This window comes from Xenia sp. Carnegie-2017, unplaced genomic scaffold, assembly GCF_021976095.1.
Source record: "Xenia sp. Carnegie-2017 unplaced genomic scaffold, XeniaSp_v1 HiC_scaffold_2, whole genome shotgun sequence".
Classification (NCBI taxonomy): Eukaryota; Metazoa; Cnidaria; class Anthozoa; order Malacalcyonacea; family Xeniidae; genus Xenia; species Xenia sp. Carnegie-2017.
Genome location: NW_025813482.1, coordinates 3485708 through 3511678, shown reverse-complemented (window position 1 = coordinate 3511678; position 25971 = coordinate 3485708). Strand labels below are relative to the sequence as shown.

General features: G+C 34.0%; 5 protein-coding genes across 5 annotated transcripts; 1 reads left to right on the top strand and 4 right to left on the bottom strand.

Annotated features, from left to right (window-relative positions):
• Positions 1–958: 958 nt before the first annotated feature.
• Positions 959–13477, bottom strand: LOC124439821 (kinesin heavy chain-like). Its single transcript, XM_046990079.1, has 33 exons — positions 12944–13477; positions 12775–12862; positions 11655–11728; positions 11432–11536; positions 11294–11342; positions 11157–11212; positions 10952–11039; positions 10345–10469; positions 9517–9621; positions 8734–8791; positions 8569–8659; positions 8104–8252; positions 7604–7797; positions 7259–7327; positions 6619–6825; positions 6424–6528; positions 6272–6316; positions 5976–6074; positions 5690–5785; positions 5483–5600; positions 5215–5291; positions 4664–4773; positions 4548–4587; positions 4417–4478; positions 4231–4291; positions 3764–3832; positions 3505–3615; positions 3087–3223; positions 2915–2964; positions 2663–2695; positions 2255–2519; positions 1473–1723; positions 959–1250 (listed from the first exon to the last, which is right to left on the bottom strand). Exons 1-33 carry the CDS (start codon positions 13076–13078, stop codon positions 1219–1221), a joined length of 3354 nt encoding a protein of 1117 aa, XP_046846035.1. The 5' UTR covers positions 13079–13477; the 3' UTR covers positions 959–1218.
• Positions 8433–23950, top strand: LOC124439825. The gene is made up of 8 exons (XM_046990083.1): positions 8433–8442; positions 19675–19930; positions 20621–21043; positions 21964–22082; positions 22205–22646; positions 22737–22914; positions 23036–23142; positions 23339–23950. Exons 5-8 carry the CDS (start codon positions 22617–22619, stop codon positions 23645–23647), a joined length of 624 nt encoding a protein of 207 aa, XP_046846039.1. The 5' UTR covers positions 8433–8442; positions 19675–19930; positions 20621–21043; positions 21964–22082; positions 22205–22616; the 3' UTR covers positions 23648–23950.
• Positions 14060–15575, bottom strand: LOC124439822 (gamma-glutamyl hydrolase-like). Its single transcript, XM_046990080.1, has one exon. The coding sequence runs from the start codon at positions 15534–15536 to the stop codon at positions 14532–14534; it is 1005 nt and encodes a 334-aa protein (XP_046846036.1). The 5' UTR covers positions 15537–15575; the 3' UTR covers positions 14060–14531.
• LOC124439823 (gamma-glutamyl hydrolase-like) lies at positions 17543–18806 on the bottom strand. Its single transcript, XM_046990081.1, has one exon. The coding sequence runs from the start codon at positions 18798–18800 to the stop codon at positions 17817–17819; it is 984 nt and encodes a 327-aa protein (XP_046846037.1). The 5' UTR covers positions 18801–18806; the 3' UTR covers positions 17543–17816.
• LOC124439824 (gamma-glutamyl hydrolase-like) lies at positions 23665–25194 on the bottom strand. Its single transcript, XM_046990082.1, has one exon. The coding sequence runs from the start codon at positions 25106–25108 to the stop codon at positions 24131–24133; it is 978 nt and encodes a 325-aa protein (XP_046846038.1). The 5' UTR covers positions 25109–25194; the 3' UTR covers positions 23665–24130.
• Positions 25195–25971: the final 777 nt, after the last annotated feature.

The following is a 25971-nucleotide window of genomic DNA, read 5'->3' as shown; positions in this document are numbered from 1 at the left end:
AGGTTTTAACCTAAATACTCTAGTATTCTTCTATAGAATTTTTTCTCATTTAAGTATGACTGCGCAGTAATATATGCATTAACCTGATCTATGACCAAAGAGAGTCATCAAAGTCACTGCATTAATCAAAAGTTCGCGGTATTTATATAAACATTTTATACAATTACAAAATATTTAATTTCAGCCTTACACAATTCAAACTTACACGTTAAAAATGCTCTTATGTGATATTAAAATGAGCCAAAATAGAGCAAATAATATGAACAGCCCAATAAACGTTATCATAGTTCCATAGGCAGAACCGAGTTCACCTTCGTCAGCATTTATGGTTAGTGAACTTCGTACTCCTCTTTCGTTGCTTGTTATGTTCACAGGTTATGTTACATTTGTGCTGTTGTGTATGCAGCGTTAATTTTTGTTAAATAATTAACAATTATTAACAAACTGGCTGAGCCCGTCTTGTGTCTTGTGACAATAATTTATCAACTTCATGTATTAATAAGCAACTTTGCGTAGTTGGGAGAATATACCTATCAGCTTGGGAGAATTTAGCATTCATGCTTGAAATTAGACATTGAAGACATTGAAGCGGAGAACTAAATTAATTCAAAAATGATCAAAGAAACGATCGAAACATGGAATATCCAAAAATCTAGGCATGATGGAGGTTTGGATTAAGGATTGTGCCATGGATTATCAAACTAAATATCAAGTGATAGAAGATTAAGATCGTGAAACGATCATGTTAAAAATTAAAAGATATAGGCGTGGATGATCGAGTTGATTATTACTATAATATATTATAGTACGGAAGTATAGAAGATCAACACGGTTTCGATCAGTTCAGAGATAGAAGCTTAACATAAAGTTCGAGGCATGATAGATCAAACGTAAAGGTGACGTGGTCACTTTCATCAAACGAAATCATAAAAGAAAATTAAAAATAAATGAATTTTGATTATTTTGTTTCATCTTATTTATTTTCTTACTAATTTTGGGAAATAAAATATACCTAAGACTTTTATTCATATGACGTCACAAAAATGACGTGATAATGACATTAATCTATCCTCAAATTTAAGCTGAAACTAGGCAGCCATGCTTCCCACACAGTTTATTCTTCAGCAAAATACGATGTTTGACTTGAGTATGATTCACCATTTAATATGTTAGTCATTACGGGGTGTACTCTCAAGTTTGCATAATGCTAACTTTTTTTCACGAATCAGGTTTTCTTACTTCCCATGGTCCTAAAAAAACAATAAAAAACATGATTACTAGAAACCTAACACATAAACAATTTTCAGAAAGATTCCCGCTGCAAGGTCTTCGAGAATTACTAAATAACTTTTAATTTTCTAATTCATATTAAACTGACATTGTCTCCAATTATATCTACATTATTTAGTAGTTGATCTTCTAATTTATGTTAATTTAAAAAAGTTGTTGGGAAAACCGTTCATTATTCTTACCAGGATTACCAGGTGATGAACCGGATCGTCGTCTATTTTTCTTTAGAGCAGCTGCTAGTTCAGCTTCTTTTCCTGTTGGTTTTAATGGCGATCTATGATTTGCTTCAGAGCTTTGAAGGGAGTACTCTTCATTGGACATAAAGTTCAACCGATCGACACTGGTTGTACGAGGAGTTACGTCACAACCACGCCCCTCACCGTTAATTGGTGAAGAGTTGGTGGGAACTCCAACAGGAAGATGCTCTCCATTTCTGTAATATCAATGATATACAATCAATCATGAGTAGTAACAGTTTTAAATCTAATCATATCCATCATGACCACATATGGACAAAGAAAGTTATGAAATATTGTTAAGTTGATCGTTAAATTCAGACGAAATGTTTGAGCCAGTTTATTTTACGTCAAAATGGCGTAGATATGCAATAACATAAATTGCTATTTATTTATGCATGATTTCTATAGTTACGGTTGCGTAAAGAATCAACTTATGCTCCATAACCTTTGCAAATTGCAATCATAACTTATGAGTGTCTGGCAATTTTCAAAAGTGTACTGTGGCTGGTAATTTGGAGTTTCTTCAAAAACAACAACAAAGTCTTCTAAAGTCTTCTACGTAATCAAAACAATTAATTTTTTCATAACTAGAGTGGGACAATTTTCTCTGCTCCGAATAAAATGCGCTACCTTCAGATGTTACAACGGTTAAACAAGACGATGCCGTTAAACTTAATCAACCAGTTCATTTCCACTAACTCATTTAATTTCAAGACATTACTAACCCTGAACCTATCTTTGGATGTGTTGCCAATGTTTCTTTACTAACAGCACTACGAATTCGTTTACTATACGTTACTACTGGCTCATTTGTCGTCCTGCTTCCACCACGTATAACAGGCATTGCAACTTGTGATGAAACTTCATCAATGGTTTTTGAGCCTGCTCCTGCTATCACTTTACCGACACCCACAACAGCACTGGCTATGGTGTTCGCACCAGTCCGTAAAGAAGAGCTGGAAGGCTGATGACCAGCGCGGATAGGTTTTGCTGCAATAAAATATCGAAAACTATGTCAGGGAACCTTTAACATCGGAAATCCTATGCTTTAAGTAAACTTGAAAAATTGCCCAATTTATACCACTATTATCCCCCAGTATCTATTGTTATCATGCATACGTAGTAGTGTGTACCTATATGGGCTTGAGCACCTTTTCTTGCCGCTACTGTGAAAAGAAAAAAGAATTGAAAGAAGATAAAAAACAACACCATGTGCAGAAAATAAGACAATTGTGCGCCAAAAAAACAAATATTCAGACAAACTTTTTCATGGCAATCAATAACAAGTTAAATGTGTTAATATTAATATAGACAAATAAATATTCAACTTTCTCATGTTCGACGAGCTTTTTATTGAATATTGTGTTGAAACAAAGGAATTGTACCTTGTTTATTTCTCATTGTTTCTTTCATTTTTTCCATTTCTTTTTGATACCTTTTCGAAAATGAAAAGAGGTCAATGAAAATTATCTTTTAAATAAAACAAATATACTTTCTAAGCATCCTTTCTTCATGACTTATGTTTGTTTTTATATACAACATAAGCAAAAATGTAACCTTGCACGGTCTTTTTGAGCTCCTTCCTTTGCTTCTTTCAGAGCCTGCTCTAAAGCTTTCACTCTTTCCTGTGTTGCACGTAGACGTTTCTCCAATTTAGGTAGTTCACATCTCAATTCTCCATTATCGCGGACCAACTAAACAAAAACATAACAAAAAAAATGGTTAAAAATGGTGTTTAAATCATTAGATTTTAATTCATATTGACACATGTGAAAATCATCACAGTTTAGTGAAACAGTTGAACCTCGGTATTTACAAGCTAATGAACCCTAGGCAAAAGATAGAAGCAAACAATAAATATTAACTATAGAATAACATAATGGACTCCACTAACCTTAATCAATAAACATATTAGTAAATTTTCTCTATCTCTTGGTGAAAAGTATCAAGTCTTGTGATATAAACTATGCATTACCTGTTTGTGAACCTTAGTCAGTTGATCCAAATTATTTTCTAAAAAAGCAATCTTTTGCTTTTGAGCATGGCTACTGCTGTCATCCTCAGTGTCACCTTCGCTACTATGAGGCTAAGAGTAAACAGATATGTTGTACTTGTCAACAATATATGAACGTCATTCAGTGTTAAGTATTTGGTAACAAATAAAATTTTGTTGAAGAGTATACAATGATATTATCTACATATGATCGCATATCAATCGATAATTCATAATGTACCTTTAACCGTGATTGCAAATCTTTTACAAACAGTTGTCGTAACCGATGCAGAGATGCTAATTCTTTGGCCTGGAAAAAGTCAGTTATTGGTAATGCAATGGTGAATACGAACGTACATGCATTAAAATTTATTGCAAATACATTAAATTCGAGTGTTTTCTTTAAAGAATTAAATTGTGATCAAGAAGTAAAAGGCGAGGGAAGCGAATTCTAATGATGAATATTAAATCCAAGCAAAGTGCTTTTAAAAATCCAAAAATATACAAAAATGGCTCTTTTAAAACCACTCTGCGGGGCTTTCATGTTTATCATAACTATTAGAACACAAAGAGATCCATTTGCAATTTAAGTTGTTTCTTTCGTTAGAAATGACAATATGTGCAGTGAAATGCGCTCTAAGCTACCGATCCTACACAAGAAGAGTATTTGCATAAAAGCATCGATTTTTTTAACATAACATAACATACCACTGTTTCCTCCAATCCTCTTAAATCAGCCTTAGCTTGCTCTTTCTTGTCAGATTCAACACTAAAACAGAATGCGATATTTCAATATAAAATGACAATTTTTCAATGTACAATATACTTTGAACGAAGTGAAAACCAAAATCCAAAGAAGAAAAATGCGACAAATAAAGAAATCAGTTCACTTACTTCAATTCACTGATCTTCTTCGTCTTATCCTGTAAATCTTTCTTTAACCTCTCATTTTCAATCTATATATTAATAATAAAACTATGTCAAGGTTTTAGCGATTGTTTCAAAATTTAGACATGATACTTTACCCGTAATTGCTCCTCGGCCAATGCTTGTTTCTGATTGGCTCTAAAGATAAAACATTAAATAAGAAAGTGCAAAGGGTAATATTCGCCAAATTGAGAGTTTTGTCTTGTGTACTAACTCTTTTAATTCAGCAATGAGCGCTTCGTTTTCTTGAATTTCATCACGTAATTTAGCCATTTGTTTCTGTTGCACCTCACGGTGAACTTCCATTTCTTTTTCCAGAGCAACCTTAACAAATAAAACTTTACATAAAAATAGACAAACGGTAAAAAAATATCTCATAATAATTCATACAGTTTGAAACTTTGAGCACACACAAGATGGCGTTCTAAGAGTCAGAGATCGTCCGCAAACGTAAAACAAAGAATCCTTGAACTAAATATACAACTGGAAGGCTAACTTTAGATAAACATGCTTATGTTTGCATGAAGCCAAATTTTATCCTTCAGACACGCGTGTCTGGGATCAAATCCCGCATTTTAGTTTATCGTCGTATATGAACTTTCCTTTAGCCGCACATGGAAAGACTGGAACTAGTTAAATTGTTGGCTTCAAGTTTTGGCGGGAAGTCGCCTTCCAGCTACATGTATATACAGTTCAATGGAAAGAATGCAAAGGTGTCCTACTTTGTTACATAAAGTACATCGTAGACATTACTAAGAAATATACCTTCATTTCAGATGCAGATTCAACTAAGCCAGCATGCTCTTGTTCTTTATCTTTTAGAGCCAAAGCTTGAACGTTAGCTAAAATGTGAAGTGAATTGTCTACTTGAGAACAAAAAGACCTAAAATATGGTCCTTTAAAGAGCAGAAAAACAGAAGTAAAGGGAATGAGCTGGTTAAAGTCAATATGTGTGAGGCAAGAAATATATAAAAAATGCATTGTCTGTTCCACACCAAACGCATACTTATTTTATGCTACGTACGTATCATACCTTCAGCTCTGACTTCACTCATTTCTTCATTGAGAGAATCAACAGCTTCCTCCAATACTCGTTTCTTTGCCTCCATTTCCTTCATGGTTGCGTTCAATGTTTTCATTTTGGCTTCATGCTGTAAAATTATGATTTTAAAAATAGTCGACAATATGTAATTGAGAAATTGAACAGCACAAGCATAAAATGTATGGAAACATTTCATACCTGGGATACAAGAAGCTGAGACGCTTGTAGTTCTTTACTTGACTTTTCAAGATCATTCTTCAATTGTTCTTCGGAATTTCCCATTGTATGCAATCGCTGAATTGAATGCCAAAAATACAATAAAGGGTACATTTCAAAACTACTACACATGCAAATTTCTATGACAGGTAACTACAAGGGAAGGTAACTATATTCTGTTACTACAAAAACGTCGCCATCAAACAATCGTAGTTGCATACTTTTCTCCTAGAGTATTGTAATGATGCGCAATATTTGTGAAACTTACCGAAACCAACGATTTTATTTCAGTTTTTATTTTACTGATATACAATCTTGCAACGGTAAAATCTTCATCTAACTTTCCCGATACATCCATAATCGGTTTCTAAAACAATACCGTAATTGAATTCACAGAACAACAATGCCCAATAACGTTATCCGCCTCGTTTCCTTAAAAGATATATCAAGCAGCCTATGTCACAATTTGCGAAGGAAAGAAAAAATCGGTCCTGCTCGTGTATATATATATATATAGAAATAAAACAATATGGAGACAAGCACGCATCACGGAGTGTCATTCACCTTGATTTCAGCAGCATTGCCACCAATAACTGTTCCAATGTCACCCTAGCGAAACAATCGTGTGCTCATAACATTGATGGAAAATAAAATCAATATTGCGATGAAAATGAAATTTTTATGGCAAATGAAATATCAAGAGAAAGCAATATTACCAGGTCGTTTAATAAACTATTCATCATTTCTGCTAATCGTCGTCTCAAAACACTATTGATGTCTTTTGTTTCTTCATAACTCTTACTGACTTGATCCAGTAGTTTCTGCAATGAGATATATAAGGACAACTTTAACAATACGAATGTCGTGCAAACACAATAACAGAAACAAGTAAAGGAAAATTAAAGTAATACCTGTTTAGATGTGAGGTCTTCAAGAAGTTTATCGTTTTCCTTGTTCTTCGTATCAACTTCTTGTAATTTCTGATCATAATTCATGGCAAGTTCTTCAAGAGCTTGCAGGACTTCCTTCACTTCATCTTTGGATTTCTCGTTCTCTTTTTGAAGCAACGAAATTTGTGATTGAAGAGAATCCGAGTCGAACCGCGTCGTTGTCATTTTCTGCATAAAACAAGAAGATCTCAAAGTTTTGCTATACGTAGGCAAAGAAAAACCATTGAAACAGATAGCAAAGTAAAGACTAAACATGACAATTTCTCATAGCCAGAAGTTAGTCGCCGTTTTCGACACAACACCCTCAGTCCTCTTAGAATAAATCTCGGGGTTTCTGTAGCAATACCTTCATAACCCACATGTTGTCAAAAAAATGTCACAATTCTGAGCACATTTCAACATTGAGAAAAACATTGCCTGTTGGACTACATTTGTCCTTCGTCATATTGTCATGAAAAATAACTTTTTTAACAAATTATTTGAAGTCACACACTATTTTTAGCGTTTGATACATTCGCTGAAATTTATATGACAAGAGATATAGTGTCAATGTAATAAGCATGAAAAATTTGGAAATTAGAAAACCATTAAATTCAGTTACCTCTTCCTGGTCTTGAAGTTGATCTTTAAGTCTTGATATCTCTGCAGCTTGCGTTTGAATTTCATCATCCTATTTAATGAATGAATTTAAATAACATGTCTTTTAACATGTCTTTTAGGATGTAGGTTTTTCTGACATGAAAATTTGTCTAAAGAAGAAATCTCCTTAAGATGGTTATCTCTCTAAGATGGATATCTTCATAAGATGACATCTCTAGAAGATAGAAATCTCTCTGAGATCGACACCATTCTATAAGATGAACAACTCCCCGAGATGGATAGCAATCACTTTATTACAGAGTATTGTGAATAAAAGCCAAGGGTGAATAACAGCCAAGACACTCACTTTTTCATCAAGTTGTACAAATAACTTCACTCTTTCGTCATCGAATTTCTTTCTCTCGTCATTAGACAATGAAACAGAAAGAGGCGACCCAACACCTGAGGCGGGAGAGCCAATCAACGATGAATTATCAAAGATACCCGATTGACGGTTTTGATCTTTGGAAGTAGCTTGCTCATCAGTTGGAACAGAATCACCTGTGACAAGATTTTATTTTATTACAACTCTTCTTCGGATGTGTTATTAATGTACATTGTTAATGCAACTAAAATAACACTAATACGATTTTTAAAATATATACAGTAAAAAAAAAATTCCATCTCGCAAATCTTTGAGGTTTTTTATCATTTAAAATACATTGTTGAACTAATTATAAAAAAGAAAGGATGTTGAAAAATAGCAAGACAGTGAAACTGTAAACACAGCAGTCTAAACATCTTAAACAAAGATGAAAAAACTTAGCATCGATCAAAAATATTCGATCAGTTTACTGCAACTCTCACCGCTCCTCCATCGTTGAAGCTCAGATTCAAAACGATGCAAGGTGGACTTCAGTTTAGTATTTCTTTCTTTTTCTTTTTCAAATCTTCGCTTCCATTCTTCAGCGGTAAGTTCCTCGTTCACTACCACAGTATTTTTGATTGTTTTAGCTCTATCAAAAATGTACGAAAAATATTTTAATAAAAACACATCAGAGCACAAAGACCTGCACCATAGCACGGAAAATCACATGCGAATAGAACTTAAATAACGACATGAGAGGAATTCTTGAACTGTACAAGGCAGTACGATTGCTGTAACAGTCCAACGAAAAGATTAATATGCTGATTCAAAGCATTGGTGTTTCATTTTGCAATTGCGTGGAATGGAAATAAATAAAAATTGAAACTTTAGCAAACAAAATAAAATCGTCGACTTTATTTGTCACCCTAAAATCTAAATTTTTAATTATCATTTTCACGTAATACCTCTGACCAAACATTAACGTGGATCTTGTTTCAAATTCGTTAAACGTTGATGGGGAGCAACAAATTATGATTGTAGTGCGAGAATTTCCTCCTGAAACAAAATAAAGTAGAAAAGATCACATATGTATAGCTACAACGATTTTAGTTTTTAATTGTGCTTCCAACCTAAACTTTCTTGAAGGATTCTTGTCATTTTACTGTCTCTGTAAGGAACGTGGCTTTTCTAAACGTTACATCATTAGCCATTATTAGAATATGTGAAGAAAAATGTAAACAATGTAATATAATAATAAGTTGACTAAACTTATTGCGAGTAATGTTTTTAGTTCAACACCGAAATCATGTTTTTATTTCTCAACTTAATAAGCATATCATTTAAATCAACATCTGTAAACCTTCCACTTACTATCCTCCTAACTGTCATTTGGGTTGACATCTCGCTCGAATTCAGTTGTCGCTGGCAAGTTGACGAGGGAAGAGTGGAGAAGGAACAAAATATACTTTAGTTCAAGTAGACCTTTAAACTGGCTATACCGGTCACAAGCCAGGGACTCCGTGATTCGCTTGGACGTTTGCTGTTCATTATGGCAGTCAGAAGGACAGTGAGTGGAAGGTTTACAGATATTGATTTAAATGACATGCTTATTAAGTTGAGAATTGAAAAACATGATTTAGGTGTTGAACTAAAACATTACTTGCAATAAGTTTAATCAACTTATTATTATTATGATATTTTTGAATAGCGAGTGCGGCATTACAAATGAACTATTTCTTTTAAAGATTACGAATAAAGGCAGCAGTACTTTTACCAAGCTCCAGCAATATTAAAAAGAGACATTAATTTTCGTACTATTTCTCGCGTTTCTTTCTCCAACGGATTGTTAAATGTCCCCCATTCCCCTCAAGTGTCACCTTTGATTCCAATAAAAAATGAAAATGACTACTTACCGTGCCTTCAGCAAGAGCAGAGATGACGTTTCCAAGGGCAGATAAAGATTTATTGATATTCTTGGCTTCTTCGAGAACATCGCCTTCAGCACCAGTTTTACTGACCTAAAAAAACACAATTGTATGGGCAGTGGTTTTACTAAGATTCTTCATAGCAAGCACTTTTAAAAAAAACAGCCATCCGCGTCCAAAAATTCACAAAAAATCAAACTTCATATTTCATACCTATTTTGATAGTAATAGTAACAATGAGTAGTCTTTAAGTTTAGCTGGGCGCTTGACAGAACTGAGTTTCTACGTTTTTGACAGTGCTATAAATGACTGTTTTGATAATGAATAGCCGTTTTTAAGGTGTTTGTTAGATTGAACGTAAAGTAATCGGCCAACTTCTGTTTATGCATTGGTTTATTGTGGGTTTTTTTTGCAAATAGGCGAGTTATAGATACAAGTGGAGTATATTTGTTAATTCATTGCTATTGCTGCATACTGTATCTTCGAACAATAATTTGTAAATACCTTACAAGAAATCAAATAATACGTAGTTCATTTACGAAATAAAAGATTTTTACTGTGTTTGCACGGGCTTATGAAAACCGAGGAGACCTTTGGGAGAACTTGAGAGCAGATCAGTGCAAACTGCTCCCTAGTCAATGGTAAACTCATTTCTCCATTGAAGGCAAGATCTTTGCGAAAGTATTTCAAATCAACCAATTAATGGAGTAAAAATATCATCTTTGTGGTGATTTTGAATCCCCTCTCATTGAGTGTGAGCGAGCTATTATAATACAAGTGTATGTACATCTTTACAAAATTAGTAAGATACCACACCTTTTCTGAGCCAGCTAAATCAACCAAGTATAGCTTCCCACTCAACTTCTTGTTGGTTTCTGTATTCTCTTGTTTGATGTGCAACAAAAATATACTGTGACTTCTTGAGCTATGTTCATTCATATCTAGACAAAATCAATGTTACATTTATTGTAATTTTCAAACAAATAACAAGCATTGGTTTGTTCATTTTAAAACAAAATACATAAGACTAGATAAGAACAATAAAATGCATTTTACAACCAGCTTGCTTAAATAAAAAATAAAATGTAAAATATGGAAGCATCCATAGATGTTGACATCACACAATTGAAAAATAGCAATCAGAATAAGCCAATCATGCAACATTTTTCACAGATGGAAAATCTTTTCGAGGAAACTTTAACTTTAGGCCTTAGCAAGGGGATATCAGCAAAAGATAGCAAAATGATGGAAGACAAAACCAAAAGGATAAAATTTAGATGCAACAATGATCGTTGAAAAAGCCAATTCGATTCTTTGCATACAAAATTTACAGGAGGTAAATTGAATATAAGCTATGTAGCTTTTGGTTTTGTTTGTAGCAATGTGAAAAGTGATTATTCGATGGTCGGTTAAGGACACATACTTGTGACAGCAACATGTCTGTTTGCTTTTCCTTCTTCCATGACATCCATTACTTCTTCTGGACTTGAAACAAAGCGTTCTGTAGCACCCTACAATAAGAGTGTAGTAACATACAATATAACAACACAATACAACAAATGAATACCATAAAACTACATCCATGAATTAGTAATAATTTATTAACCACTCTTAAATTTGTCATTTACCTTGACATAAGGAACCCTGTTTTTGTCCTCATGAACTGCAAGGCTTGTTTTTGAAACTAAAAATGATTGTTATTCTATTAAAATTGCAAAGTGTCAATATTTTAATAAAAAACTGCTGAGTGGCTCAAAATGTTTACCATCAAGAAGATCACGTATCTTGTCCAAATAAATTTCAAAATATGACACCTGCAAATAGGCATTTAATGTTGGGAAGATTGCAAAAAAAATGAACTATAAACAACAATAAGTACAAAAGAACTTGAGAAAAACGTCACCTTGATGTGAAATTCTAAGTTTTCATCCATGTCATAGATATAATTAAAAATGTCATCAACAATTCTAGGAATGATACCCTGTAACTCCTCATCTCCAAGAACACCCTAAAATAAGATAAAATCAAAACTAGTGGAGGTTTTCATACAAAGAAACTGTTAGCAACTGAACTATAAAAGTATAGCCCATTGGGGCAATATTGCTAACATTACATAAAAGGTATACCTCCATAGTGTGTGTTTTTCCACTGGATGTTTGCCCATAGGCAAAAATTGTGCCATTGTAACCTCCCAAAACATCTGGGAAATATATGACAAATGAGGATTTTTTATTTTCATTAAATTTAGATAAATAGTCAAAATAGATTAAACATCCATGAACAAAATTTTCAACTCACACAAGCAAAAAGAAAATAAGAATCTCATGAAATGAAATGAAATTAAAATCAATGTAATTACACCAAAATTCTAATAAAATATCAGATTGTTTGCAAGCATACAAATCGCATACAAATAAGGTGTGTTTTATTGGCAAACCAACAGCAAGATATTGATAATTTTAAGGGTAAAATTGCAAAGTATTGTTTTTCAAGCAGTTTAGCAAAATCATAATGTATAATTTACTAAATGTACCAATTCATATTCACTTTTATAACACTTCCTGGCCTTTAAGTATAACAAAATAATGTATACAATACATTAGCAAAAATTTTGATTATTTGTGTTATAAGTTTTTGAAGAATTATTTCAAAAGAACAAAAAAGAAAGCATTTAATTACTCGTGGTCATCCATGACTGTCTTTTACGAATAAATAATTTAGTATAACAAAGGAAAACTGGTCGAAGAGCCTTTGTACAAGAGCAACACAGGAACACAATTAATTTATATAATTTTAAAAATATCCTTTAAAGTTGTACAAAAAATTAAAAATGTTAAACGTGGCACGAACGTACGTATAAGAATAAAACTCGGTATAAGGTCCAAAACTTATGAACGAATACGTGAACCACTTTAATCTCACACTAAATTTCAATAACCTCACACAACAAGACAATCAAACAAAATACAATTCACAGTACAAACAATTTATGCAAACTCGAAACACTTCAAAAGATATATGATATGTCATTTTGCAAGTAGCGCCGTTGACCTAAGCATGCCATTAGTAATTCCATACAAACTGACTGATCGAAAAATATTCGTAAAAATTCTGTTTTACATCAAAGCAAAGCCAGTCGTAAATATACGTAAGAACAGTATGAAAATTTATTTGAAGTATTTTCTAACCGATGTTGAAACACATTAGAAGGACCTTAATATCCTGGCTATGCCGGCCAAAACAAACCTTTGACAATGGGCTTTGCTGAAATCATATAGACTTCTTCTTGTGTAGCTGTAGGTCGGAGGACATGATCAAAAGTATAAACACGATTCTGTAAAAATAAAATGCCGCTCAGTGGGTTGTAAACAACACAGAAAATCACGTCAAAATCACTAAATAGAATTTGTCATACCCCAAATACCGTCGTGTCATTACTCTTTGAAGGATATTTTGTCATTAAAGATCCACCACTGTTTACTTCTGATTGAGACTGCGGCCGAAACCGACATACAACTTTAATGTTGCATTCACTACTGTCACCCTCCATATTATTGCTCACAAAACCTCCAAACAGCCGTGAAGAACAACAGACATCTATTTCAAAGGCAGATGAATGCCACGAGTTCGCCACAAATGTTTTACCGAGAGAATGTATAACACGTCAAGTTTTCATCGTAATTTTTCTTTGTTTTTTATTGCACATATTTGGACAGACTAGCACACAGACGTTCAGAGAGCAAAACCAAATAAATGAAAACTTCACACGAAGTCTTCGCCATAAAGATGCAGGAGTTTACATTCTATGTGATGACGTCACGAAGAACGTTAGTCACGACGTGTTGTGGTTGTAGGACTAGAAACGAGGAAAGAAAGTTATTGGAACCCGGTGATTACATGCCCGGCAGTCGTGCACAGTGTTGGTGCTCAGAGGTCGTGCAGTATTAGGGATGCGAATGGTAAAATTTTATTAAAATAACGTCAATATACAAGAAAGTTGCTTATTCACTCATATAAATACCCACAAATGAAAATGCGACTTTTTTGTGCGATAGAATTGGTCGCTGTCCTTCAAGTCACTGACTTGTTTCACCCTTTCACCTCAGTCAAGAGAGAATCTCTTATGAATCCAACCAAAAGGTTAATAAAAGACTGAGGGTGAAAGTCCTTCTTACAGATGACACTGTATCTACTTCTCATGTATGTACGTTTAACGTCGTTGTCTATGAGAAATTTTGAGATGAGTTCGAATTGAGATTGAAAATACTTAAGCATTGTTCTCAAACATGTTCTAATAACAGCAGTGGCGTATCCCTTGTCAATTTCAGATTATTAGCATCATTTGAGAAAATCTATTGTTAGGTAAATGAATACCAATTATTAAATAGCATGACTAGCACAAATTTCGCGGGCTGACTTCACTACAAAATAACAGCACAAATCAACCAGCGAACAGGCTCATGCTGTCAAACATTCTTGAGTTCTTGTACAGACAAACAATATGGTAGGAATGAAGATTATTGCACAAGCATTTTGGATCAATTTGTATAAATTTTTTACATAGAAATTGTCATATCAAAGAAGTCTGTAATCTGTTGCAATACCGTATAATATGGAAAATGAATCCGCCATAAAATATTTAAAATGTTTAAACAGTACTCTATAGTGTCCCTCATTATAACAGCTTTCAGTAAAATTATTTAGTTTTAGGTTCATGACAGCAGGAACTACGGAGATGCGATGTTTTTAGGAGAAGGAGTGAGGAGAGACATCACAAATTTGTTTGTTGCAATAGCAAGTAAACCATTTCAACTCCCACCACCAAATAAAGATATCCTAAGGTCTCTGAACAGGAAAGTATAAAGGTGAAAAATGTAATACTCGGCAGTAAATATTCTATATAAATATTCTCATATTTTGACAAACAAATTTCCTAAAGTGCCCTGGTTGGCCACATGTTTTTTGTTCCAAAAAACAGATGTAAACTTGGTTCATAAAATTGCTCAGTCGAAAAAATAAACTTGTGAAAAAGTCGCATTTGGATCCAATCCTATAGTGAAAACTGGATTAAAGTTTGATATCAGTGCACGTCTTTCCTCTTCTTCAGATGGAAATTTGTGTGTGCTGCGTTTTGCCTCGTTGACGAAGAAATCAGAAACATAATGACTCATTTTGATAGCTGTGGAGGAATGTGGGATGGTTTTATGTGAATTCCATTCAAACGGAGGCTTTTCTGGATGCCATTGAAATCCATAGAACGGATATTTTCTACCTTCAAGTGTGGAAACGATTTCGTGACCGTCTATGATATTAGATGTAACAATTCGGTAAAATTCATTCAGTACTACGCTTGCATGGAAATAATCAGCTGGAAGACTGTATTCATGAAAATGGCCAGCAACTTCCGTCATGTTGGCATCTTTAGCCAGATATTTCGGTAGATGGCGAAAAATTTTGGTATCATAATAATTTTTTGGAAGATTTAGCGGTGCTGTGATATTTGTCGTGTTCGTAGGTATTCGAGGATCCACACGAGCGCCATTTATAATAGTGGCTAATAGCTGATGACCAAGGCACATGCCAATTATTGGGAAATATTCTCCACGATCGTAGGCTTCCCGAGCAAATTCAAATATATATTTCGCTGTTCTTGCATATTTTGAAGTAAATAAGTTTACCTTTCCACCCGGAAAAACAGCGCCATTGATTGATTCAAATAATCTACGTAATTCAGTTTTGGTAAAATTATTAAAAATTGGTACAACTCGAGCTCCCGACGATTCGACGAACTTAACATAAGAGGCAGGAATGTAATTGTTACCCATTTCATCAAGAGGGAAAAATCTTTGGGTCGACTGAGTCAAGACTCCAATGATCGGTCTTTCATTAAGCACAGCATGATGTAATTGCCGTTTCCCGTGTCTAGTACCTCCTAGCTTTACATTGAGAAATATCAGGAATATTAACATAACAAGATTTTTTGTAATAAGACATTTTGGAAGAAACATTTTTGTGCAATAGTCAATGATAGCGTCACGATCACCGCATCATTTAACGAGTTTCGTTTTGTTTTTGTAATTGGTTGTCTGAAGCAGGTATGAGCTTGTGGTTGCATTCATCATCGATAACTTATAGGGGTGGATGAAAAAGTACTCCTCCCCTACCCCGATAAAATTACTGTTACAGGTTCGTAGTTCGTCATTCTTAAAGAACTTTTATTGAAACGGAGGCTTACTTTTGAGTTTTAACGAATAAATGAGACAAAAATGAATTGTTGACAATCGTCAAACACAAGTGAGAGTAACGACTGCGGCAAAAGACAATTGTTTTTATGCACGTATTCACGTATTGTTAATCAAAATGCAGGTTGTTGGCAAAATTCCTTAGATTTTATAACAGCTTTTTAACGAGCACAAACTTAAAGTTGCATGTATATAATTCAAATGGTTTTCGAGAGAACTCTATAACTAGCACAAAGACTCAATTATTGTATTATTTCAGCAAATAAAATGTTTTGCATAAGCTTTCGTTTCCAAACACACGGACTAAAATAAACCAGCAATGTCTAGTCAACATGTAATTTTCATAGGGTCAGCATTTTTTTGTTTACATGGGCAGATAATCGTATTACAGAGTCTTTTTCCAATATATGGGAAATCACAGCAAAACACATTCTGATACTGATTTCTGACTTTTTGTAAATCGACAGTCGCAATAACCTTAAAAAACTTATTCAATCTCTCACACACTCTAAGTCAGTCAGAGTACGACGCTGAAATTTCCCACTGATCAATGGCAAAGTTATTTCTCCATTTGGCAAACCTTCCTCCAGCTGTGCTAAAAGAATTTTCACCAACTTGTGTAGACATTTCATTCTAGGTTTTTTTTTTCTGAAGCAATGTTTTAACATGTCACTGACACTTCTGCAACCCACTTCATTAGCAACTCGCTTCGGATGTAGTCTTCATTGACTCAGCAATGCAAACACCGTTCCTCGACATTTGTGATTATAGTTTATCAGCCGAAGAGGTGCGATGGCTCAATGAAGAGGAACAAATAAAACATATATCAATGTAATAGTTGTCTAGTATGCTTTTCAAAAATGTATGATAGTAAGTTTTTATTAGTAGCTTTTCCTCAGAAATTGACTCGTGGAAAAAAGTGGCTATGTTTCTCTCTTGCCGCCATTTTGTTTTGTTCTCATTAATTATCCATATCATGTCCACATTCTTCTCGTCCAGTAAATAACTCTTTGCTCACTAAGTGGTATTTGAATGAATGTAATTTTATGGAAATAGAATGTAAAGTGATTACAAGCTAAAACTTCTAGTTTACTTCCAACGAAACTTCTACATTTCATGATTTTTTTTCATGGTCTAGCAGTAACATCAAGGTAAATGATTCTCTGTCAACGACTTTTCGTAAGAATTATAGAATATCGTCTTAATAGCTATTTGCTGATTATTTTGGTTAATAAAAGCATCGTGTATAATATAGTTTACTCTATAAAATATTTTACTTACCAATTTTTCAACATTTTTGGGAATACTTTCAGTCATTTCCTGCATGATCGCTGACCACTTATTGAATTTTTATTAAAGCTTCGTTTTGATAGCCTCTAGCTATTTTTCATCTGGTATTTCTAATTTTTAGGCCTTTTTTCATTTAATTGGACACTTCCCTGAGTTCCTGTAGAGAAGTCAAAGGTAAAACTGAGATCGTTTTATGAGACTTGGTCTGTATAAAATACGTCTCGTGCATGCGCATGATTAATACTTCAATATAAATTTCGAGTTGTTATGTTTATCTTCTGCTTCTAGTCACTACACAGGGTTTAATTGCTACCAATTAAAGTAGATCAGCTTCATCACTGAACAGTTCTTTATGGAAATTAATAAAAATATAATGCATTAAGCTTTTCCCCTTGTACTTTATGTCTTGCAAAATAATATGTGCGCATAACTTTCTTAGCTTTGTCATAATTAATATGATAAAAAACTTTTACATGTCATTTACAAGTGGCATATTTAAATGACGGGTTACCAAAAATAATGGTCTGTTTTGTAAAGTAGAGAAATGTACTAGACCAGAACTGCTAGTTGCTAAACTTTTTCCTGTATAATACTGCGAAAACAAGCGTTGGTGTACATTTTTGATGATTTTGCATACCAATTCCACGTTATTTTTCATTGATATGACATATACATTAATCAGTGGTATTTATTTTTAGTGTTCGTCAATATGACATAAATTAATCAATATAGTATTCCTTTTAACGTCTCCACTTTTTATTCAGAATCAAGAAAGTAAATTTGAACAAAACTTGAATTTGAAAAAACGGGCAACATAAAAGATGGATTGTAGTTGTAAATTAATTCATGTGTTTCTTCCTTCAAAGATGGGAATTTGTGTTTGCTATACTTTGCCTCACTGACAAAGAAATTTGAAATATACTGACTTAATTGAATAGCTGTTGAGGTGTGCGGGATGGATTCTTGAAGATTCCACTCAAACTGAATCTTTTCGGGATGAAATTGCATCGAATAAATGGGATAATTTTTTGCTTCCATTACGGATACATATTCTAGACCGTCAACATCAACATCAGTCGCAACAATTCTGTAAAATTCGCGCAACCGTTTGCTTTCTCTCATGAATCTTGTGGATAAACTGTACATATGATAATGATAAGTTGAAAATGTTTTCATTGCCTCTTTAGCGAGCTTTTTTGGTAGCTCACGAAAAATTTTCGTTTGATGATAATTTCTTTGAAGTTTCAGTGGTTTTGTTAAGTTTAAAGTGTTTGTGCGTGAGCGGATGTCTGCAGAATGCCCATATACTATTGCTGCAAGCATCTGATGACCAAGACATATGCCCATTATTGGAAAATAGCCTCCTTTGTCATAGGTTTTCACAGCAAACTCAAATATTTCCTTTGATTTATTTAAATAAAGTGAGCTGGTAAAGTTTGCTGTCCCTCCTGGAAGAATAACACCGTTAATCGATTCCAATAATTTAAGCGTCTTATTATATGGACGGTCCACAAAGATTGGAACCACGCGAGCTCCAGCTGATTCAATAAACTTAACATAAGAAGCCGATATAAAATTGATTCCCATAAATGCAAATGGCCATCCATCCGATGTGTGAGTTAGTATTCCAATGATGGGTCTGTTGGTATGTATTTTCCTAGTCTGAATTTCCACATGATTAACAATAATAAATACTGTTATGAGTAAAAAAAGATTTAACACTTTAGTGTGACGAGCCATGTTTAGTAATGGATTACAAAAACAAAATGATTGAATACAATGTTAAAAAGGAAATTTATATTGCGTCAGCGTGATTGTGTTGGCCTGAAAAAGCAAACAACGTTTTGAAAACGCGGGTTGTAGACAAGTGGTCCGATTGTTAAAGGGTTATGTTTGTTTTAAACTCGTGCTTGATTTTAAAATAATTAAAAATCTTAAAAATGAAAGACACTTTATCTTACTCCTCTTGCTTTAAGTCATTTGGAAACATGTCAATACAAACTACTGATTGAGAGGCAATTGTTAAAGAGTGGACTCTTGAAAAAAATTTGGCTAGTTTTTTTTCTTGCTCGAATGGCACATAAATAATTTGAGTCTGTATTTTTGACGCATTTAGACGTTCATTTATTTGAAGAAATGAAGCAGGTTTCAAGTAAATTTATAAAGTAAATCATAAGCTACCATCTGTTCCAGCATATCAACAAAAAAGACTGCACTTGCAGATTCTATATTAATTTGGAAAACTAAAATGGTGTTACAAGATGTTACAAAAACTTGAAGAGTGTTATATTATATCTATATAGATTAGGTTCAATGCATTCACAGTAAAAAAGAAATGGGCCATTTTAGCCCCATGAGGTCGTTTTGGCTTTTGATATTGCTAGCCGTTTTGGCTAACAATGAGGGCTAAAACAGACAAAAGAGCCGTTTTGGCACCACGACAGTTGTTTTTGCTCTCCAATTGGTGCCAAAATAGAAATATACGGCCAATTTGGCACCATGAGGTCGTTTTGGCTTTTGAATTTGCCAGCCATATTGGCAAACAGACAAGAGGGGCCGTTTTGGCTCCATGAGGATTATTTTTGCTCTACAACTGATGCCAAATTGGTTCGAGACCAACTTGATGACTGCATCGAATCGGGTGACTCAATACAAATATGGCGGCTAACTATTTCACGATGCACGCGCGTTTCGATTGCTGTTTTCACTATGATAACGGCCGTAGATGACTATGATATTGCAGGAAAAATAATATTCTATCATCATTAAAAGTAAAGAGTTTTTAAAGACGACCATTTGCTTTGTTTGTAATGGTTTTGAAAGTGATTCAATTGTCGTAGGAGTGAGCGGCAGAAAACAAATTATGTCAGGTATTGTCTAGTACGAATGTATTTTTTGCATTTTAGCAGTTTTAATTGCTTTTAAACAAACTAAATCACATATTATGACAAATATCTGATATTTTAGTTCTCAAAAAATTTTTGTAAGATTTTTTGTTGTACCCATTTGAGATTATTTAGCTGTTTTTTTTTTCAATATAAAGAGTTAGTGAACTTAGAAGTATCACATAAATTCAAGATGTACTTAGCTATATATTTTCTAAATGAACAACAAAATATTTATTTCTTTTATATATACACCTTGTTATCTAAGTCTTTACTCATGAATCTTGTTGTTTGCTGTAACTCAGCTTCAATACTGAATATTGCCCCTATACTAATTCTGAACAAAGAAAAACACATATGTAAAAACATATGCTTCAATCATTCTGGTCAACAAAAGCCTATTTTTAGTTGAAAATACTTCAAAATGTAAACCTGCGACTCCAGTTATCATATTTCTCACATTTACAAGAAAATATGCCTTAGGGAACCTTAAGAAATGCACTGTTTTCATTAAAAATGGAATTTGTTCTTTGCTTTATGATGAAGTAATGGCACTTTTGAGCAATTTGATCGGCAATACTTTACAATGTGATGATATTTGCTATGAACATGCACACTTCATATTTTAAATCAGTAAATATTGGTATTAATTGTAATTGTGAATATCACATTTAGGCAAAACATGTGTCTGGTTATGTGAACAGACAGGATTCAGAAAGTGAAGTGGGAGATAGTACTGCAATGATCTTTGTGGGTAAAACTGAATTTCAGGATGTACTGTTCTGTTTAGAACATAGGTACGGTAATGCTCACAAAACTCTTTTGTGTACAAGATTTCAGCAGCAAAATACACCCTTTCAATTGATGAGTTTAAAACATGGATTGATTTAATCTCAGCAAAAACAGGCAGAAAATTGTTGAAGCCCACATGGATAATTGCCCCAATTTTGTAGAGTGTTCCAAGGAATTTTACCCAGGAAGTCCTATAAAAGATAGTACATACTTTAAAATTTTCATTTAATGATTTAAACACCTCTGAATTGTCCACGTTATTGGAAAAGAATGGAGTGGATAATGAAGTCATTGAAAAATTTCAAGGTAGTTGTTGTATATATTTATATGTCAGCAAGACGCTTTTTATGAAAACCTAGAAGAAGACATTGCTAAAATTTTGATATGATGTTGAAAGTTTCTCCCAAGTTAGACATAACAGTTATCTTTGAAATATTTTAGGACATTTCTCATATATATAATGCTTTTATTCATTGACACCGACGAAGACAGCTTGTTTTGCGTACGAGACCTACGTTGTTTACTCAAAAAAAATGCCGATCGAGGTTTAATGATGTAAAAACAATACACTGTTTCATGAGATATCAATCAAGAAATTCTTTTATTACCAATTCTAAAAGAAAAAAAACTATATTTATAACGCAGATAAAGGAAATAGTTATTTTCCCAAAAATAATATATAAAAAAAAACAATATAAAAACTTTCCACATATTTCACTGGTATATTTTGTAAAAACTACCGCCTTTTTCGTAGTCAAGGTCAGTCAGACGTTGACAATGGTCGCACGTTGACAAAAGGTCGCATGCGCTTTCACGTGACTTACAAACGTAATATTTTAATAGAAAGGATGAGCAATGATGTGTTGACTTGTTAGGGCCTGTGTATATGGAGCCGAGTTACCCGGCTGAGCGAGTTACTCGCCGAGCCGGGTAACTCGGCCCTTATATAAAATGAATGCATTTCCCGGTCAATCATTTATATGACACATCCGAGTAACTCGCTCAGCCGGGTAACTCGGCTCCATATAAACATACCCTTACTCATTCGGAAAAGCTTTGAAAAAAATCGGCTATAATAATAGCAAACTTACCGTATGTAAAAACACTCAAGCTTAAAGCAAGAGCTTGGAAAGATTGTTTGATAATGAAAGTGGGTTTTTCACTACAAACTTGCAACTAAGCTTTGCAAAATCAAATTACGATAACAAATATACGTACCTTCTCAGCTGCAGAGATTGATGGAGAACTCTTTCCAACATTGACTAGAGAAGAGTTTAGTGACATGTTTAAGAATCTTAGACAAAAGCGTGCTGCTATTGCAGTTTGGTCGAAACTTTCTGGCATGGTACGTACGTGAGCACTTAATAGATCAAACTCTTTCTAAAAACTTTTCAGAATGTTATGTTTATACCAGCAAACGTTTAGTGTTTTTTAGAACTGTTTAAACTTGTCATGCTTATTTTTAAGGTGTTTGATTCTAATGGAAATCCCATGCCCCAAAAGAAAAAAAGCTCTGCTTCATCTACTTCTGCCTCATGTACTACTTCCCAAGAATTGCTTGAAGTCATTATTTCAGACTCTCCGATTCAAAAAATTGATCTATAACCGATTCAAAAAATTGCAAAGAAAGAGATATAACACGCCTGTTACCAATGTCTCGCAAACTAAAGGCAAAACAGCAAAGAAAAGGAACAGTCACTGTTGGACGAACGTTCCCGAGCCGTGCGAAAGTGAAGATCTTACAGCAGTTGTATCAAAAATAAAAAAGGAGTGGCAGTCAGCTAAAAAGGATCATGAATTCAGGAGTTGATGGCTGCATGCTATTCTTCAGAGATCGCTTGTCTTGGAAGACGTCAGAAGAATAGTGAAAGTTGTTGAAATGTTCCCTCCTTTAACAAATCTGCTATACGTTAGTAGCTAGTAGTATTTTCATCCCATAAAATACGTACATAAGTTTAGCAAAGCTTATAGGTAACTGCTGTATATTATATTACTACAGATCAAGGCTGAATTTGCAGAAGTTATGGGGAATAAAGACGTAGCTACACAGGTAAAGGAAAACTTCAAAAAAGTCTGGCGTCACAGGCTGTTGGCATATGCTGAGAAAAACGGTGGTAAACATTCAGAAGACTTGAAAAAAATGCACAATGCTATTGACAGTGGTATCCTTGAAGAAGGTATTTCAGCTGATAATCAACTTCATACACATCAGAAATTCTCTTGAAGGAAATAAAACCAAGAAGGATCAGAAGTTGTTTCTTGATAAACTTTTGTGTAGCAGTGTGTGCTATTTTTTAGGCGAATGTGCTGGTAGAGCAGCTATCAAAATCGCTCAAATTGTCTTCAAGCAGCCAAACAGCAGGATGACGCCTCATGTTAAAGAAGCTGTTATCAAAGTTGTTAAGGTAAAACTGGCACTGTATCTTTACTATAAAATGAGTATTACCATACTACTTCATTTTTGTTTCTCACATAACAAAAAGTGACTTGTGAACCTTAATGAAAGTAGATGTGAACCCTAATGAAAGTAGAAAGTACTTAAGACTTTATTGTGCAGTCTCAAGCTAGTTCTCTAAATTTTCTGCTGTCTTTTTATCGTAGAATGGCGCTTTCCTTGATGAAAAAATAAGAACCCAAATTCAACCTTGTATTTTGGTAGTGGATGACCTTTATCAAAGTGACACTATATATGTGGTGGCAGAAGGAATAGTTTTGTGCCATGTAACGACCAAAAAGATTGGCGATGCTCTGGTTGCTTTGTTGGCCACGTACTATATGTACAATATAAAATACATTGAAGGCATGAATGTCTATAGCTTTCTTGACATGGCATTATTGGGAATTATCCCAGAGAAGTGTCCATCTTCTGTGAAAAGTTTAGTTGGAGTGTTATCAAATGTGTTCAACTAATCATGAATGCATATGGCTATATAGATTATGTTTTATTTCAATTCTTTTTTGTGAAGTTTAATTTGAGTGAGATAAAAATATGTGCATGTAAAGTATATTAATGAAGGTGTTAAGCACTTATGTGCTTACGTATATTATACGAGTCTTGTTTATTGTAAGCTTTCAGTAATTTCATTTCTTTCCATGGCAAGGGGCTGCTTCTTAGCCATTGCCGATTTGATGAGATAATGGGGCTAAATTGGCTATTCTGTCTAGAGCTGAATTTCACACAAAATAAATTTATGCGTTTACTTTACAAGATAATAAGGATTAAATGTTTTGGCGTTTTTACCTTCGGGTTAGGGATTCTACGCACTTTCTCCAAAGTCAAAGCTTGGAGCTCCCAATTTAGATTTTAGAACCACACATTTTTTAAAAAGAATTGCACATTATGGAAAACGGGAGGCCTTAAAATGACCTTTGGTTTAGCCTCTCTTATTCATGTCAATTCAGAAAGTAAATTTGGACTGCACTCGAACTTTCGTTAAGGGGCAACATAAACGTTGGACTGTAGTTATATATCAAAGCATCATTTTCTTCCTCCATGGATGGGAATTTGTGTTTGCTATACTTTGCCTCGTTCACAAAGAAATTTGAAATATATTGACTTAATTGAATAGCTGCGGACGAGTGCGGGACGTATTCGTCTGAGTTCCATTCAAACTGAAACTTTTCTGGGTGCCATTGCATTGAATAAAACGGATATACCTTTGCTTCCATTGTGGATATGAATTCTTCTCCATACATATTGACATTGGAGGTTACGATTCTGAAAAATGTGCTGAAATTTGCGGTATTTTGGAATAATTCAACCGGAAGACTGTATTCACGAAAATGGCCGGAGAGAATTATCTTTTTCGAATCTTTTGCCAGCTTTTTTGGTAGTTTACTAAACATTTTAGTTTGACGATAATGGCGTGGAATGTTTAATGGTTCTGTAATGTTTGGTCCGTTTGTGGGCAATCGAAGATCTTTATTTACGATATCAAACATTGTGGCAAACATTTGATGACCAAGACCTATTCCCATTATTGGAAAATAACCTCCATTATCGTATGTCTCCACGGCAAAATCAAATATGTCTCTTGCTACCAGCGCATATAATGATTCAGTTAAATTGGAAACTTCCCCAGGCAGTAAAGCACCATTGATTGATTTGCATAAATTGTGAGTCTGATTTCTTGTGCGGTTATGAAAGATCGGAACCACACGAGCTCCAGCTGATTCCAGAAACTTCACATAGGAAGCGTATATGAAAGTATGTCCCAGATATTTGATAGGCGTTAGGTACGTTGTTTGAGTCAATATTCCAATGATGGGTCTGTTGGTTCGAATCTTCCTTTTATGACTTTCCACATTATTGACAATAGTAAATGCAGTCATAAGTAAAAAAAAAAGAAATACTTCGGTGTGACTGGCCATGTTTTCTCGAAAAGGTTCAGGGAAATATCCCACAAACACAATATCGAGCGAAGTTGTGCTTGATAAAGTTTATCTGGAATTTTAATTTGTTTTTATTGATAAAATTTAATTTTCAATTTAGATTAAGCACAAGCAATTAAAAATGCAGGTTACAAACAAGTGGCCGCATTCATGCAATTTGTCATTGTCCAAAATCTAAATTAGATGCTCATTGGTTTCTTTTGCCTAATTATTGTTGTTATTACACTAATATTTTTGTAATAAAGTAAATGGTTTGAACCCGGGAGTATCGTTACATGTTTGTGGATGTAGATCGTCCGGGTTGGTATAGTCCTGAGAAGGACTCAACAACAACAAAAACAGTCCTTCTCAGGACTATACTAACCTGGACGATCTACATCTACAAACATGTAACTTTTATTTTTGTTTACTGTGTTTGCACAGACTTATGCAATTGACAAACAACAATGAAGTCAATTGCATAAGTCTGTGCAAACACAGTAAACATGTTTTATTTGCTAATTGAGTCATAAAACAAATAATTTCATATAATAATGCTAAGAATTTAAGCAATTTCATTGGTCGAGAGCAATGATTTTTAAGTGCGGAATTGACGTCACAGAAACTTTTTGTCTATAAATTACAAGCAAACCGCAAAACTACTTGAATATATACCTGAATTTATCCTTGAATGGGTAAATGTAGACATTTAAACATTTGAAAAGACTAAGTTGAAGCGGTTGACGTATTTGAGCAAAAAGAAAAGCAAAAGGTTTTCAAACCTTGATTTGTAGTTCGTCCTTGATCAGCCATTGCTTGTTTATTCTATCAGCCAATCACATTTTAGCACGTGACTTAAGCTA